Raw genomic sequence first — 14,569 nt, 5'->3', positions numbered from 1 at the left:
GCTGTTTGCATTGGCCGGGAATCGAACCCGGGCCTCCCGCGTGGCAGGCGAGAATTCTACCACTGAACCACCAATGCTCCAGCTGTGAGCAGCTGTGTGAGCACCTCCCTTTAACCCCCGCCCTGAGCCTCCTTATAGCTCTGCTGATTCATGGACTATAAGGCCAGGCTCTGGTGCGGCCACATCAGCACAGCTGCAGGAACAGATAGCTTTGGCTCCAGAGCTGAAGAAAGGAGGCAGACGGTGTGTGTGTAAGAAAGAGAGGGAGAGAGAAGTTGCTTTGCCTTCAGACATCAGAACAGAAACCAGAGCTGGGGTCCCTCCTCAGTAGCCAAAAGCACATGGAGATTTCAGATGACTTTGTGCCCCTCGCATGTGTGGATCCCCGTTCCATGCCCACCGTGTGCCGAGCTGCTTAACCATTCTCGGGTTTCACCCCAGCTTCCCGCTGGAGCCCGGCCAGGCGGAGTCCCACACGGGTGGAGGGCGTGAAGGCCTTGGTCCCCACAGCCAGTGGTGCCTCCTCGGAGAGCCCAGCTGCTGTTCCTCGGCTCACTGAGCAGGGAGGTGAGGTCAAATTCACAGCACCCTGGGCTTCGGTAGGCCAGCTGGGTTGAGGAGATTGGCTCCTCCGGCAGGATCTCTGTGTGAGGAGAAGCCTGCCAGGAAAAGGCAAAAAGAGCAGCTCTGCATTGGCCGGGAATCGAACCCGGGCCTCCCGCGTGGCAGGCGAGAATTCTACCACTGAACCACCAATGCTCCAGCTGTTCTGTGACAGGTCTGCCTAGCTTTTCTCAAGGGGCTGTGTCTGTGGGTACTCGGGAGCTCCAGCAGATCACTGTGCCTCACCTGGCTAGTTTGTCCAGTTTGGGAAGCCAGACCGGTTTACAGAGAACCATCCTTGCTGGGCCTTATTAGGCTGCTTTGGGAAGAGGGGGAAGGAGGGGCTTGGCATATGGGGCATTGAGCTTGCACCTGTATGCCCTTGGCCCATCCAGAGCCCTCAGCACCCTGGGGTGGGCTTGGTGGAATTTTACCCCGTAACAATTTAAAAAAAAAAAAAAAAAGGGCACCTCGCAGGCCATTCGTACACCACCTTCCTGAAGTACCCATCCATGCTCCCACATTCACAGTGCTTGGCCCAATATAACTTGCTGTATTAAATCTTCATCAAACCGTGTCAACCCCTCATTGAACAGCCATTTTGTAGGAGTGGTCATTGCCTCCTGAGGCGGCACGTTTACGTTTGGACAGCTCTCATTACTGGCAGCTTCCGGACACTGAGCTGGAGCCACATGGACAAACTGATGCCTTTTGGACTTAACTGTCCATAAAATTCTCTGAGCCAACTGGAGACCCCCATTCATGCGGCAGGGGAACAGTGGGCCCGCCGCGATGGACACAGCAGGTAGCCAGTGAGTCCAGGCAGCTGCTTTGAAAAGTCCATATTCTGTAGACAGCCCCTTGGCTGCCCCACTGGTAGCAGTCTCCCTCACGCCTGGACGATGGGATGGGCTCCGTCCATCTCATAGCTTCTTAAGACACTTTCCCTGTACTCTTCAAAAACCGTAAGAAGCTTCCTTGTTACCCATGCTGCGAGATTCATTCTCCCTAATCTGAGACGGCCGGGGTGGCCACAGCCAGCTCATCCTGGTAGGTCTCCCGCTGCTGCTCTGTTCTCTGGGGCCCCAGACAAACTTGACTAGAGCCGCCTCCTCGCCTTGGCTTTTATGTTTCCTCCTGCCCGGAACGCCCCTGTTTCCTTCTCTCTCCCTGCCTCCTTCAAGGTCCGGCTGAAATCCCACTTCTGGGAAGATGTCCCTGACACCCAGGCCTTAACTCCGCATCAGTTATCTGGGGAGCTGGTGATCAGTTCTTGGAGACTGGTCTGTGATGGAACTAGGCCTCCCTCTGCTCCGGGCAGGGCCTGCCATGGGATCATCCCCCAACGTGACCACAGGAGCTCCCTTCCACGCCAGAGGCCTCCCTTAGACCTCCCTTCTCCCTCAGCGTTACTTCCCAGGTGGAAGTTACTTCCCTTGGAGACCGACCTGCCTTCCTGGCCTCCCATGTTCCATGGGTTCCTGATGCTCTTGTCTTCGAAATAAAGCAGCCCCTCCCTGCTCTTTCCCACTGCCTCAGGTGTGTTTCAGGCCTCCTTCCTTACCCTGAGGTTTTTTGGTCTCCTGTCAAACCCACCCCCACATCGTAGCCTCTCCAGGCCACCACCGGGAATAACCTAATTAAAACATAGATCTGAGCATATCATCTTGTTGCTGGAAAACTATCACTGGATTGTCTTCCTTGAACTGTCTGGCCACTCCTTCCACAGGCCAAACTCCTGTCCTTCTCTAAATATACCATGTTTTTCAGGGCGCTTTGCCTTTGGCCAGTCTCTCTCCTGTACCTTGCCCTTTACTTGAAAAGTGCTTGTGGGTGTTTTCCAGATCTGGCTTGTGACAGAACTCCCTCCGCTCTCCTCCTCTCCAGGCAAGGCCTGCAGAGGGATCATCCCCCAGGGTGACCACAGGGCACCTCCTATTCAGCCCAGGAAAATGAGCACATCGCATTTTTCTGGCCCGTGGTATCAGTCGCACCACGTTGCACCATTTATTTGTTTGTGTGTGGATCTTTCCCCCTGGACTGGAACCTGATGCAGCGCCATCCGTGGACGTGATGGCATAGACGCGAAGAACCTCTCTTGGGTGCGGGTTTGGGGGGTGGAGCCAGTGTCGCATAAGGGGGGTCGACCAGCTGCTCACGTTGCCGTTTTTGTCCCCAGCAAGACGTTCCCTTGCGTTCTCTCAGACCCCCAGAGGTGAGGTAGGTCTGCCCTTCCCCGTTCTGTTGGACCCAAAGGGAGACTGCGACCCAGAATAGGGAAATGGCCTGTGACCCCACCAGTGCCTTCCAGTCGGCAGCGGAACCGGGAAAGGCCCACCCTGAGGTGCAGGACTTCCGATTCCTCTTTCTGAACAGGTCACCTCCCTGCCCCATCCCCGGCCCTGGAGCCAGCAGCCGGGGAGGGGGAGGCCTGACCCCACTGCCCTGCAGCCCCTCTCTCCTCTCTCTCCAGGCTGGTCCGGGAGTTCGTGGCCCAGAACAACACCGTGCAAATCAAGCATGTGATCCAGACCCTATCTCAGGAGTTTGCCCTGTCTCAGCACCCCCACAGCCGGAAGGGGGGCCTCATCGGCCTGGCCGCCTGCTCCATCGCACTGGGCAAGGTGGGTCTTTCTCCTGAAGGGGCAGACACAGCAGCAGCGGCCTTCGCTTTCACCGCCCGGCCCCAGCGGTCTGCCGCAGACTTCCGCCTTACCGCCATTCTCGCCACCCGAGACCCGCGGGGCGGCCGGGCTCCGCGGCGGTGTGGCCTCTGGCCCGGGAGGCCGACTTGCCCAAGGCCAGGCCTCACACGAAGACCTGAGCCGCTCCAGGGGAGCTGGGATGTCCACCGGGGCGGGGTAGGGGGCTGCGGGCCCATGGCCTGGCCCACCTTGAGCCGTGTCTCCTCCTGACCCCCTCCCTGCAGGACTCGGGGCTGTACCTGAAGGAGCTCATCGAGCCCGTGCTCACCTGCTTCAACGACGCCGACAGCCGGCTGCGCTACTACGCGTGCGAGGCGCTGTACAACATCGTCAAGGTGGCCCGCGGCGCCGTGCTGCCCCACTTCAACGTGCTCTTCGACGGGCTCAGCAAGGTGACTGCCCCCCACCGCCCGGGGCCAGCCTGAGCCTGAGCCTGCCCGGCCCCGCCGGACCCCTGGGGCCCCTCCCCGCAGAGGCAGGCGAGCGGGTGAATGCAGGCCTGCGGGCGCCTGCCGTCTGTGCAGTCTCGTCATTGTCTCTCATGGCCTTGCAGGGACGTTTGATTTTTTTTTTCCACTTCTCTAGTAACTGATTTTTATCACAGTTGATGAAAGTGTCAGTCCCCCAGAGTGCAGCGGAAACACAGGTAGTTTGAGGAGTCCCAGCCTTCCTTACAGAAGGCGAAGACGGTGAATCCCTAGTACAGACTGTATTTCCCCCGCGAGGAAATACAGAGCTGGGAAAAGCTCTGCTTACAAAGGCCGAGGAGCCCCTGACACAGCGTCCTCCGGGCGCACCTCCGGGCAGAGCGGCCTCAAAGCTTTGCAGCCCGGCCGACCGCCCCAGTTGTCCCCGGGCCACCGCCTCGGTCCCCGCCTCCCAGAGCAGAGCAAAGACCCAGTGTCTTAGGATGGGAAACCCCTGAGGAAGGCTGGTGGGAACCCAATACCTGGCCTGGTGGCAGCCAGTGCCAGAGGTCCCCGCGCAGAACCAGAAGTCTGCGCATCTCCGTTTCTCAGCCACATGCCATGTTGCCTGTCCCTACCTCCCCACCTACCTCCCTGCCGTCCTTTGGTTGAGTCCCTGAAGGAGGTGCCTGTCAGGGACTTGGGTCTGTGAGTTTTTAGTAGCTTCCTGGTCCTGTGTATTGACTGTAATCATCTCTCTGTTTCTGGATCTCTCATAGTTGGCTGCAGACCCAGACCCCAATGTGAAGAGTGGATCTGAGCTCCTAGACCGCCTTTTAAAGGTAGTACTTGGTTCCTACTTATATTTTGGAATCTGTCTCTTCCATCTGTCTATACAGCTTATAAATTCTGTCTTTGGGGTCGCTCTTCCTATTTTTCAAAAATTTTTTTATTTATGTACAGTAGAAGTGACTCTGGTGTACATTTCCTGTTTATTTCATTGATTTGTGTATTTTTTTTGAGAGAGAACACAACCGGGGGAGGGGTAGAGGGAGAGGGAGAAGTGGATTCAGTCCCAGGACGCCAGGATTATGATCTGAGCCAAAGGCAGCCGTTTAACGAGCTGAGCCGTTCAGATGCCCTCAGTGTACAGTTCTGTGACAGGTGTACAGACTTGTGTCACCAGCACAATCAGAATACAGAAACAGAGCGCCTGGGTGGCTCAGTGGATTAAGCCTCTGCCTTCAGCTCGGGTCATGGTCTCGGGGTCCTGGGATCGAGCCCCGCGTCTGGCTCTCTGCTCAGCAGGAAGCCTGCTTCTCTGCCTGCCTCTATACCTGCCTCTCTGCCTACTCGTGATCTCTGTCTGTCAAATAAATAAATAAAATTAAAAAAAAAAAAAAGAATACAGAAACATTCTATCACCCCAAACATCCCTTCCTGCTAGCCACATCCAGGACAAAGAAGAGTGCCCATTCCCGCCCTGCTCCCAGTGACAGGGGGCTGCTGATGCTCAGCTTACCAGGGCGTGTGATCAGATATAGGGTTTTACTGTATGATTATCCTCTTGACTCTGATTCCTGCTTTTACCCCTGTGTTTTTGCTCTTCCCTTGGCCTGTTGTGAGGGCGGTTGCTCTGGGACCTCTCCTCCGTAGCCGGAGCTCTGTCATTTTCGTCTGCAGCCCCCTGACCCCTGGAGCTAGACCCTGGGCCCATAATTCAGTCAGGTCAGGCTGCCCTTGACCTCCGGCTCTCGGCAGCTCACATGCTTTTGATCCATAGGACATTGTGACGGAAAGCAACAAGTTCGACCTGGTGGGCTTCATCCCTTTGTTGAGGGAGAGGATTTACTCCAACAACCAGTACGCCCGACAGTTCATCATCTCCTGGGTAAGGGCCAGCCCCGTGACAGTTTCTCCAGCCATAAGGAGCCTCTGGTTCAGTAGAATCTGCCCTCTGGCACACCCTGGGCAGTTCCTGTGGCTGAGAAGAGCCTCATTGTTAAACCTCTAATGACCAGTTACATAAGGTAATCCAGATACGCTTATTCCAGTCTGTCCCCAAAGAGACACCCCATATCTCTTTAAAGCTGGGGGTGCCATTGTCAACAGCCATACCTCTTCGAGCCTTGTCTGTCCTTTCCTTTCTTCCTGGGGCATCTGTCCTTTCCCTTCTCCCTTGGAGCCAAGTCACCATTCTCCCGCATGTTTAACAAAAGCCCTGTCTGGGGGGGTGGAGGTGGGGTGCTGTAGGGCCATGAAACACATCAGCAGGGCCGCCTTCTCCCTGCCCAGTCCCAGAGCACTGGTGAGGAGATGAGGGATTCCAGGCTGGCGTAACTTTCCCTCCCGATTTCTTTCCCTGGGTCAGATCCTGGTTCTGGAGTCTGTGCCAGACATCAACCTGCTGGATTATTTGCCAGAGATCCTGGATGGGCTCTTCCAGATCCTGGGAGACAACGGCAAAGAGATTCGGAAAATGTGAGTGGCGGGAGGGGGCAGGCAGCTGCTCGGTGCGCACATGCCCCCCACACCCAGCAGAGGGGTGGCCACGGGGGAATGAGTTCAGTCTCTTCTTCATCCAGGCTCATGTGCTTCCTGCGTCGCAGGAAGCAGAGAGCTCGTCTACCCCCAGCCTCTGGAAAACAGCCATCCAGCAGCTGCGAAGTGTGGTCCCCTCTCAGAGAGCCCCCCCAGAGCAGAAGCGGGCACTGGGAGAGGGTCCTCCAGCGCTGGCTGGTGTATGCTATTTTCCTTCTTCTCCTCTCATTGGTAGGTGTGAGGTGGTCCTTGGAGAATTCCTGAAAGAAATTAAGAAGAACCCCTCCAGTGTTAAGTTTGCAGAGATGGCCAACATCTTGGTGATCCACTGCCAGACCACAGGTGTGTATGAAGGCCTTGTGGCCACCGCCACCTCCTTGGAAGCAGCAAGAGCCCCAGTAGGAGTAGGAACCTGCCCCCAGCTGGACTGGGGTAGTGCAGTGGTGGGTCCCGGGGAGGGAGATCAGGTCCCCCAACACTGTGGAGGCCCTTGCGCTTGGTCTAACCTTAGAGTAAGAACTGGAGATCGTCTTGCTGGGAAGCTTGGCATTTCACTGTGAATTGAAACGCTTGCAGGTTGGGACTGTATCCATGAGCTTCTGCTGAGTATCAGACCCCCGCAGAACTGACTGCCTTACGGGGCGGCTACTTAGTGTTGGTCAGGAATCTCTAGGTCAGCCGGGTAGCTCCGTTCACCTGGGCCAGGCTTAGCCGCACTTGGTTATACAGCCACAGTCCACTGAGGGGTCCTCTGAGGCCGGATGGTCTGGGATGGCCTCACTCATGTCTGCCAGTTAGCTGGCTGTCACCTGGGAAGTAGGGACCATTGGTCCATGTGTCTCATCATCCAGCATGCTAGCACATGGCATCAGTGAGGTCCTAAGACCTTTGGTAGAGGGGAGCAAGGCCTCCGGAGGCCTGGACTTGAATCCACCACACCTTCACTTCTGACACCTCTGCTGGCCTCAGGAGGAAGGCCAGCCCAGACTCAAGCAATGGGGAAGTGAAGTCACCCCCTGATGAGAGCAGCTGTGGCGCCCCTTTCTGGGTGCAGAGGGTGGCGAATCCTGGCCGCTCTTACGTCTGCGGCAACATTGTTGTACCCTCCCACCTGGCACCTGTGTGGATCTTTGGAAGGCAGGAGAGTATCCGTGAGGGTAGAAGCAGTGTGGGCCCTCGGGTCTCCTCCAGTCCCTACCTCAGTCAGGCTCTGCTCAGCAGGAGGGAGCGCTCCAGCTGCTCGTGCCGACCCTCCTGGAACCTACCAATTCCTCTTCCAGATGACCTGATCCAGCTGACGGCCATGTGCTGGATGCGGGAGTTCATCCAGCTGGCTGGCCGGGTGATGCTGCCTTACTCTTCCGGCATCCTGACGGCTGTCTTGCCCTGCCTGGCCTACGATGACCGCAAGAAAAGTATCCTTTGCTCCCAAGGAGGCTGTGACATTGCAGGACCCTGGTGTGGGAGGATGGGGGTTCTATTATGATCCATCATACCTCCAAGATAGCCCCTGGCACCTAGGAAGCCAGCAGCAGAGCAAGACACGGACGGGGGCGCCGGGGCGGCACCAGGGACATGGCGCTAACACCGCTGTCCCCAAGCCTCTCCTGCTTGCTTACAGATCTGGAGCAGCTCTTCCAGTCCCACAAGTGCAAGCCCACGAGCTCACACTGCCCTGGGGAGTCCTGTTGGAAGGAAGCCCTCCGGGAAAGGTCCTACGAGAAGACAAGAGCATTTCATGGGGACTCAGGGCAGACTGTCCACTAATCCACCCCTGGGGGGACCGAGTCCTTGACCAATGCCAGTGATAGCAGGTTTAGGGAACACCCCTGGGGCGTGGCTACTCCTTACATCAGTGGACTCAGGCATCAAGGAGGTGGCCAACGTGTGCAACCAAAGCCTGATGAAGCTGGTCACCCCTGAGGATGACGAGCCTGACGAGCCGAAGCCAGTGCCGCAGAGGCAGGCAGAGCCCAACCCCGATGATTCCCTGGCCAAGCAGGAAGGGACACCCAGTGGTGAGTGGGCTCTGCCTCCTGCCCCTGCCCTCCCAGGGTGACTTGATGCGCGGCCTCCATGAACCAGCCCTGGGGACTTCCCAGGTGTTAATTCATTTAACTCTGGTAACTGCCCAGTGAGGTAGAAGTAGCTGTTCTTCCCATTCCACAGACGGGCGCAGGGAACACGACCAGGATCTGCATTAAGCCTTTCTAAAGCCTTTTCTGTGTCTGGGTGCAGGAAATGGTTGTTTCCGATGTGGGAAGCTCTGGGCCTGGCAGTGGTCCGGGCTGCCCGGCTTGTGTGGATCTTGGCTGTAAACGTCCAGCTGCCCAGAAGCTGGCCGCCTTGGCTGTGCCGGCCACTCCGGGAAGGAGGCTGAGCGCTGCGGATGCGGCCTCTTCAGTCCTGGGGGATTGTGCGGCCCAAGTCGGGGTCTTTGCGAAAGGAAATGGCTCTGCCGTCCTTTCAGACTCATCTTGACATTACTGTCTTATTTCTCCAAAACCACTCTTACGTCAATTAGAGTCTGGAGTTTGATTCTCTAAATCTTATCTCAAACTCTGACTTTTTTTTATTAAGGGGCTTCTGTCTTCCGTGAGAGGGCACTGATGAGCTGATGTTCTCCTTTGCGGAGTCAGCCAGAGAGTCAATGGATGCGGGGCTGACTCACATTTTTAAGGCTAACAGACTCAGGTCTGGAACCTTACTTCCAGGAGCCAAAAGAATTTCTAATGCATTTTCTCCTGTCACCATTCTCCAACTTCTCTGGAACATCTGAGCAGTATGTCAGGCACCTGAGCCCCATGGGCCTCCTGGCCTGGCCTTGGCTGGCCGGAGCAGCAGCATTCCAAATTCTATTGGAATTCTATTCCAGCCGGACTAGCTCTAGTGTCAGGTTACAGCTGTGCGTCGCTCTGGTGAGCCAGAGCAACAAAACAGCTGGAGACACAGCAGCCCGCAGGTGGAGCATTGGTGGTTCAGTGGTAGAATTCTCGCCTGCCACGCGGGAGGCCCGGGTTCGATTCCCGGCCAATGCAGTAGCTGTGACATTTTGGATAGCTCCTTGAAAAAAAAAATTGGGGGACATAAAGCTCCTCTCAAGGCAGGAGCTTTCTTACCAGGAGAAACTAGAATCTCAGGAATAGACCTGCTTACTGTACTTTGACTGATATATGAGTATTTTATCATCTTTTCAATTTTAGATTCTCATTTTAGAAAATTTGGAAAGTAGAGAAAAATATAAAGAAGGAAGACTGCCCCCTCCAAGAGGGAATTAGTGTAATCTTGGCATTTTTTTCCCATTACATACATATAACATAGTAACATGTATGTTTTCACATATATATGTATACACATATACATATATATATGAGATTATACAGTTTGCATAATCCCACATCCTGCTTTTTTTTGTTTGTGGGATGGCTTCTTCTGGTTTTTGTTTTGTTTTGCTTTGCTTTGTTTTTTGCTTGAGACATTGCAACACGGAGAAGTTGTATTTTATACTGACTTTAACAGTTAATGCCTCTTAACCCATTGAGTCAGAAAGTAGGATAATGGTTGCCAAGCTGGAGGGAAAGAGGGAATTGGATACCCGGATATCCTGGATATCTTCCAGGCGGGGGGGTGATGGAAATGTTCTAGAATTAAATAGTGGTGAGCTTACAGAACCTTGTGGTTTTACAAACAACCATCCAGTTGTATGCTTTAAAATGGTGAGTTTTATGTTACATGAAATATGTCTTATTTTTTAAAGAAAGTTGCCTCGTCCCCCAAAGTGGAACCTGGCAGCCCCAACCCCACCTTTTCTGCTTATGTGGCAACACGTCAGGCCCTGTGGGAGGGAACCACTGTCTTCTGCAGGTCGTGGCAGCTGCTAAAAACCCCAGCCAGAGCACTGGGATTCTACAGGAGTGCGCTCGCCTGCCAGAAACCAGGGTGCCGCTGCCAGCCAACGTAGCTTCTTTCGCTTTTTTCGATCATTTTCCTAAGCACTCTTGCAACAGCTCCCTGCTTAGGAGGCTCTCACTCCAGACCAGGATACAGTCAGGCAGCTTGGCTCTGGCTTTTACTGCCTCATAAACAGCATTTCAGCAGATGCAAAGCTCAGTTTCTAGTAGTTCCTAGAGATGATGACAGCTAATCTGGGGCTCCACATCCACGCAGACCTGCTCAGCTTGTAACCACAACTGTGCCAAAGGGCTGGGAGAAGGCCCCAGCAAGCCAGGAGACGGCGATGATTCAGCTGGTTGAGTCAACAGGTTCATCCCAGCCTCTGGCCCTTTTTCTCATTACTGTTTTGCTCCACTGCTCCAGCCCTGGTCACCTGGCCAGAGGCAGGAATTCCTACCTCCTCTCCCTCATCGTTGGGGAGTGCTGGGTTGCTGAGGGGAGATAAGATCCATGACTAGGCTTATCAGCCAGGCCTTCTGTGTGTGGGCATACACGAGCATGTGTGCATTTCACCCTCACCGCTGGCCTTGGGGCCTCCGCTGTGCCACACTGTCCCCAGCCCCTCTCCACTTGCTCTGGCTTCCCCCTTGGCCCTGCCACTTCAGGGGTACATAATGCAGTGTCCTTGCTCCAAGTTCATGTAGCCCTTGATCTAATCTGTGTTCCCTCTTCCCCTCCATGATGCTGCCTGAGTTCTCAAGAGTCCTGGTCTAGATTCTGGGGTCAGAGTGGTTGGCTGCTGAGTCCTGGCTTCATTAACCTCCTTTTTGTTGCCCTTGGACAAGTCACTGAGCCTTTTTAAGTCTCCGAGTCCTTATTTGGGTAACAATAATAATACCAAACCTATAGCGTGATGGTGAGTTTTAAGCGAGATATTTGCTTATAAAGCTTTTAGCACGTGGCAAAGGCCAGACACTCTCAGGAACAGGTGCTTTCATGTCAAATTGTTGTAACACATGCGTAGCACATACCTACCTACTCAGCAAGGCTCTCAGCGCAGGGCTTTTAGGTCCTACTTGTTTATGACCAGCCTTCCCCAGATGGTAATGCGCCCCTGGTAGGTCCTAAATGAGGGACCGTAGAGGGTCAGGGATAGAAGTTCGTGTCGCAGGTGAGGGTTTCTAGGAGAGGGCTGCCAACCACCATTGATGGTAATGGGCTCCATTTACACTCCATAAAGGGCGTGTAATGGACTCCATCCATTTGCAAGACTTTGACGGGCATGGACCTCTTAGCAGCGTCTGTGGGCCCTGCAGATGCGGGTGGACTGGACCCGGGTCCTGCCCGCAAGGAGCTCAGGGCCAGACCCACCGCTGCTCAACCACTTAATCACGTGTGTCCCTCCATGGGGTCGCACAGGCCTGGGGGCTCCATGCCGGGTCTGTGTCCGGCATCTGAACTGAATCTGTTCCTTCTCCTTAGCTTCCACTCAGCCCCCTTCCCACCCGGCATTTTACTCTGATTGTAAAGGAAAGACACGTGCCCTGTGGAGATTCGCGGGGAGGAAGTGTTCCCAGTGAGAGAGGCGCGGAGTAAGCCAGTGAAGTATGATGTGTGGTCGATCTGTTTGGTAGCCTGTGTCAGAAGCCATAACGTTTAAGAACTTGTGCTTAGGAAATCAAGCTCCCGGTGAAGCAGGTGTTAGCTCACATACTGTCCTGACGAGCCCGTGCGGTAGACACTGGTTACCCCGTCATACAGGTGAGGGACCGGCAGCGAAGTCAGGTGAGCCGCCTGGGGTCACACAGCTGCTGCCTACAGGAGTCCGGGCTCAGACTTGGGCCCAAGGGCTCTGAGACCGGGCCGCTAGCGCTGCTCGCACCCTGGCTCCCTCAGGAGGGAATAGTCCAGAACAGGAAGCCACAGATGTACAGCTTGACTGGGAATGGGAGCACTGCAGAGCAAGACAGTCTACCATTTTTACTCATCAACTTGGCAAAAATGTGAAAGATTATGAAGACCCCTGTGTGAGGCTTGCTGAGGATCGACTGCTCCTGTGTTCCTGAAGTGTATTTGTCACCAGTAGAACCTTCCTAAAGAACAACTTACCAATGTGGTTTAAAACCTAAAATGCCTGACCCTTTCCCCCAACAGGAACCCCCACACGGGATCCCAGGGACGTGCGCTCACATAGGAGGACTCGTCGGGGAGGGGAAGAGTGAAAGGAAACAATCGGAATTAATTTGATGCCTGTTTCTGACACTGGGTCATTTCATCTACAAATGTGGGTGTTTTTAGAAGTCAAGAGGGAAGAGGCCGCTGGGGGCATGGAGCCCTGGCCACCAGTCCAGGCTGGCCCACCCAGGCTTCCCTGCAAGTCCTCCTCCCCTTTGAGCGCAGACATGTTTCATCAGTCCCAGGCCACACCTGTCCCCACCAATCTGTGCCCCATCCCCTAAAGGGCCTCTGGGACTAGAGGAGACAGGCAGCAGTTCGGAGCCTTTCTGTTCAACATGGAAATCAAGGCCCTCTTTACCTGGGGAACAGCACTGCTTTAAGACATACTACAAGGTAGGACAAAAAAAAAAAAAAGACAGAAAATATCCTATGATTTATATTACAGAACAAAACGAAGGAAAGCTAAAGTTGGTGAGGGATACTTGCCTAACCAAAAGTTGTTACCTGCACATACAATGAAGTAAGATTGAAGGTTAGGGAGATATGGGCTGTGCTTTGCTTTGCTTGTAATTTTTAGCATGAGAATATGTTTTGCTTGTATAATTTAAAGCTTCTAAGAGGTCAAGGCTAGTACCATTCGAACAACAATACATAAATAATGATAGTTTTGTAATTCACAGAATAAAATATATACACATAATGATATGGATGGTTGGGAAGGGGCAGTTTTTCCAGATAGAGGAATGCCAGTTAATAAATGTAGAAGGACAGAGAAAAACAGAAGATCACCACTAGGGAAACTCTACAGTCATTATTATTACAGACCCCACTGATGGATGCAAAATCTGCAGGGGAAAGTTTGAGGAAAAAACTGGATATTTGTGAGTCTCAGGTCTTCTCCAAGATATTTCTTATTACAAAAAGGAGACTAGTAACTCACAGGAGAGAAACCCAGCAGACACTACCACGATCGGATGATTAGGTTAGCACCACCAATAACAACACAGACATCACATCGCCCCTAACATGAGGCACTGAGAAGGCGATCAGATCACTGTGGGATGCTCTTCCAGAAATGTGTAACTTCAGCCTCATCATGAGAAAACACACGACTAACCCAAGTGGCAACACATTCTGCAGAGTTACTGGCCAGGGCTTCCATATTACCGAGTTCTTGAAAGATAAGGAAAGCCTGCTGAACGGTCCCCGATGGGAGGGGATGAAACCAGGACAACTAAATGCAGCGAGTGCTCCTGGATTCTGTCCTGGAGCAAAGGGCATGAGTGGAAAAACCGGTGACATTCTGGTTTTGTTCACAGTCTTGTGTCGGTGCGTTTTCTCTGGTTTGGTAACATAGGATGTTAACACTAGGAGCAGCGGGGTGAAGGGCAGAGTTCTGCGCTATTTTTGCAACTTTCCAAAAATCTAAAATTATTTCCAAATAAAAAGAGTTTTGTTTTGTTTTGCTCTTTTTAACTTAAGAAAATGGGTTTCACAGCCTCTCACCCCTAGCTCTCAGCAACTTCTAGTCTACGTTCTGTCTTTATAGATCTGCCCATTCCGGACATTGCACACAAATGGAATCCCTACAATATGTGCGCTTTTGCAACTAGGTTCTTTGCCTTGGCATGTTTTCGGTGTTGATCCACGTTGGAGCACGTATCAGTGTTTCACGCCTTGTTATTGCTGAGTAATAGTCCATTGTACGGTTCTAGCACATTTTATTGATCCATTCATCAGCTCATCGGCAGTTGGATTGCTCTGAACATGGTGTGCCTTTCCGGTGTGGCCAGAAGTGCCCTTTGCTCTGGGGTATCCGTCTTGGAGTGGAACTGCCGGGTCATAGGGGAACTGCCTGAGCCCTCAAGGAATCGCCAGGCAGTTTGCCAGAGCACCTGCACTGCTCTACATTCCCACCCACAGGGTCCAAGGGTTTTTGTTTCTCCACAGCCTCACGTGGCTTACTGTCTTTGTTTTAGCCCCCGTGGTGGGTGTGAAGTGGTCCCTCCCGGAAGCTTTGATTTACATTGCCCCCGTGGCTGATAATGTGGACCGTCCCAGGAGTGGTTTGTGACAACCACTGCCCTCGAGCCAGCAGCCCCTTCTGAGATTTCCCAGATGTGTGAGCACAGGTGTCCTTCTCCTTTTGAGATCGCGGCGCCTAAAAACTTCCAAGCATGGGTTTGGGGAAGGCTTTGGGGAAGGAGTGGCATTGTGTCCTCGAGGCTCCCGAGCTAAGTC

General features: G+C 53.6%; 1 protein-coding gene and 3 non-coding genes across 4 annotated transcripts in view; 2 read left to right on the top strand and 2 right to left on the bottom strand.

The window, feature by feature from the left end:
• The window catches only part of VAC14 (VAC14 component of PIKFYVE complex), a 99,246-nt gene that overhangs the window by 9,361 nt on the left and 75,316 nt on the right, over nucleotides 1-14,569 (top strand). Inside the window, exons 2-9 of the mRNA XM_032853988.1 lie at nucleotides 3,077-3,227; nucleotides 3,533-3,700; nucleotides 4,495-4,557; nucleotides 5,499-5,606; nucleotides 6,087-6,196; nucleotides 6,492-6,598; nucleotides 7,537-7,671; nucleotides 8,122-8,274. Coding sequence (XP_032709879.1) covers nucleotides 3,077-3,227; nucleotides 3,533-3,700; nucleotides 4,495-4,557; nucleotides 5,499-5,606; nucleotides 6,087-6,196; nucleotides 6,492-6,598; nucleotides 7,537-7,671; nucleotides 8,122-8,274 — 995 coding nt within the window. The remainder of the gene's footprint in view (nucleotides 1-3,076; nucleotides 3,228-3,532; nucleotides 3,701-4,494; nucleotides 4,558-5,498; nucleotides 5,607-6,086; nucleotides 6,197-6,491; nucleotides 6,599-7,536; nucleotides 7,672-8,121; nucleotides 8,275-14,569) is intronic.
• TRNAG-GCC lies at nucleotides 7-77 on the bottom strand. The gene has a single exon. It is a non-coding gene; the product is annotated as a tRNA-Gly (tRNA).
• On the bottom strand, nucleotides 689-759 carry TRNAG-GCC. Its single transcript has one exon. It is a non-coding gene; the product is annotated as a tRNA-Gly (tRNA).
• TRNAG-GCC lies at nucleotides 9,224-9,294 on the top strand. Its single transcript has one exon. It is a non-coding gene; the product is annotated as a tRNA-Gly (tRNA).

This window comes from Lontra canadensis, unplaced genomic scaffold (assembly GCF_010015895.1).
Source record: "Lontra canadensis isolate GAN:19392208 unplaced genomic scaffold, GSC_riverotter_1.0 scaffold8, whole genome shotgun sequence".
NCBI lineage: Eukaryota > Metazoa > Chordata > Mammalia > Carnivora > Mustelidae > Lontra > Lontra canadensis.
Note: the sequence above shows the minus strand (reverse complement) of the source record. Positions and strands in the feature narration are given on the sequence as shown.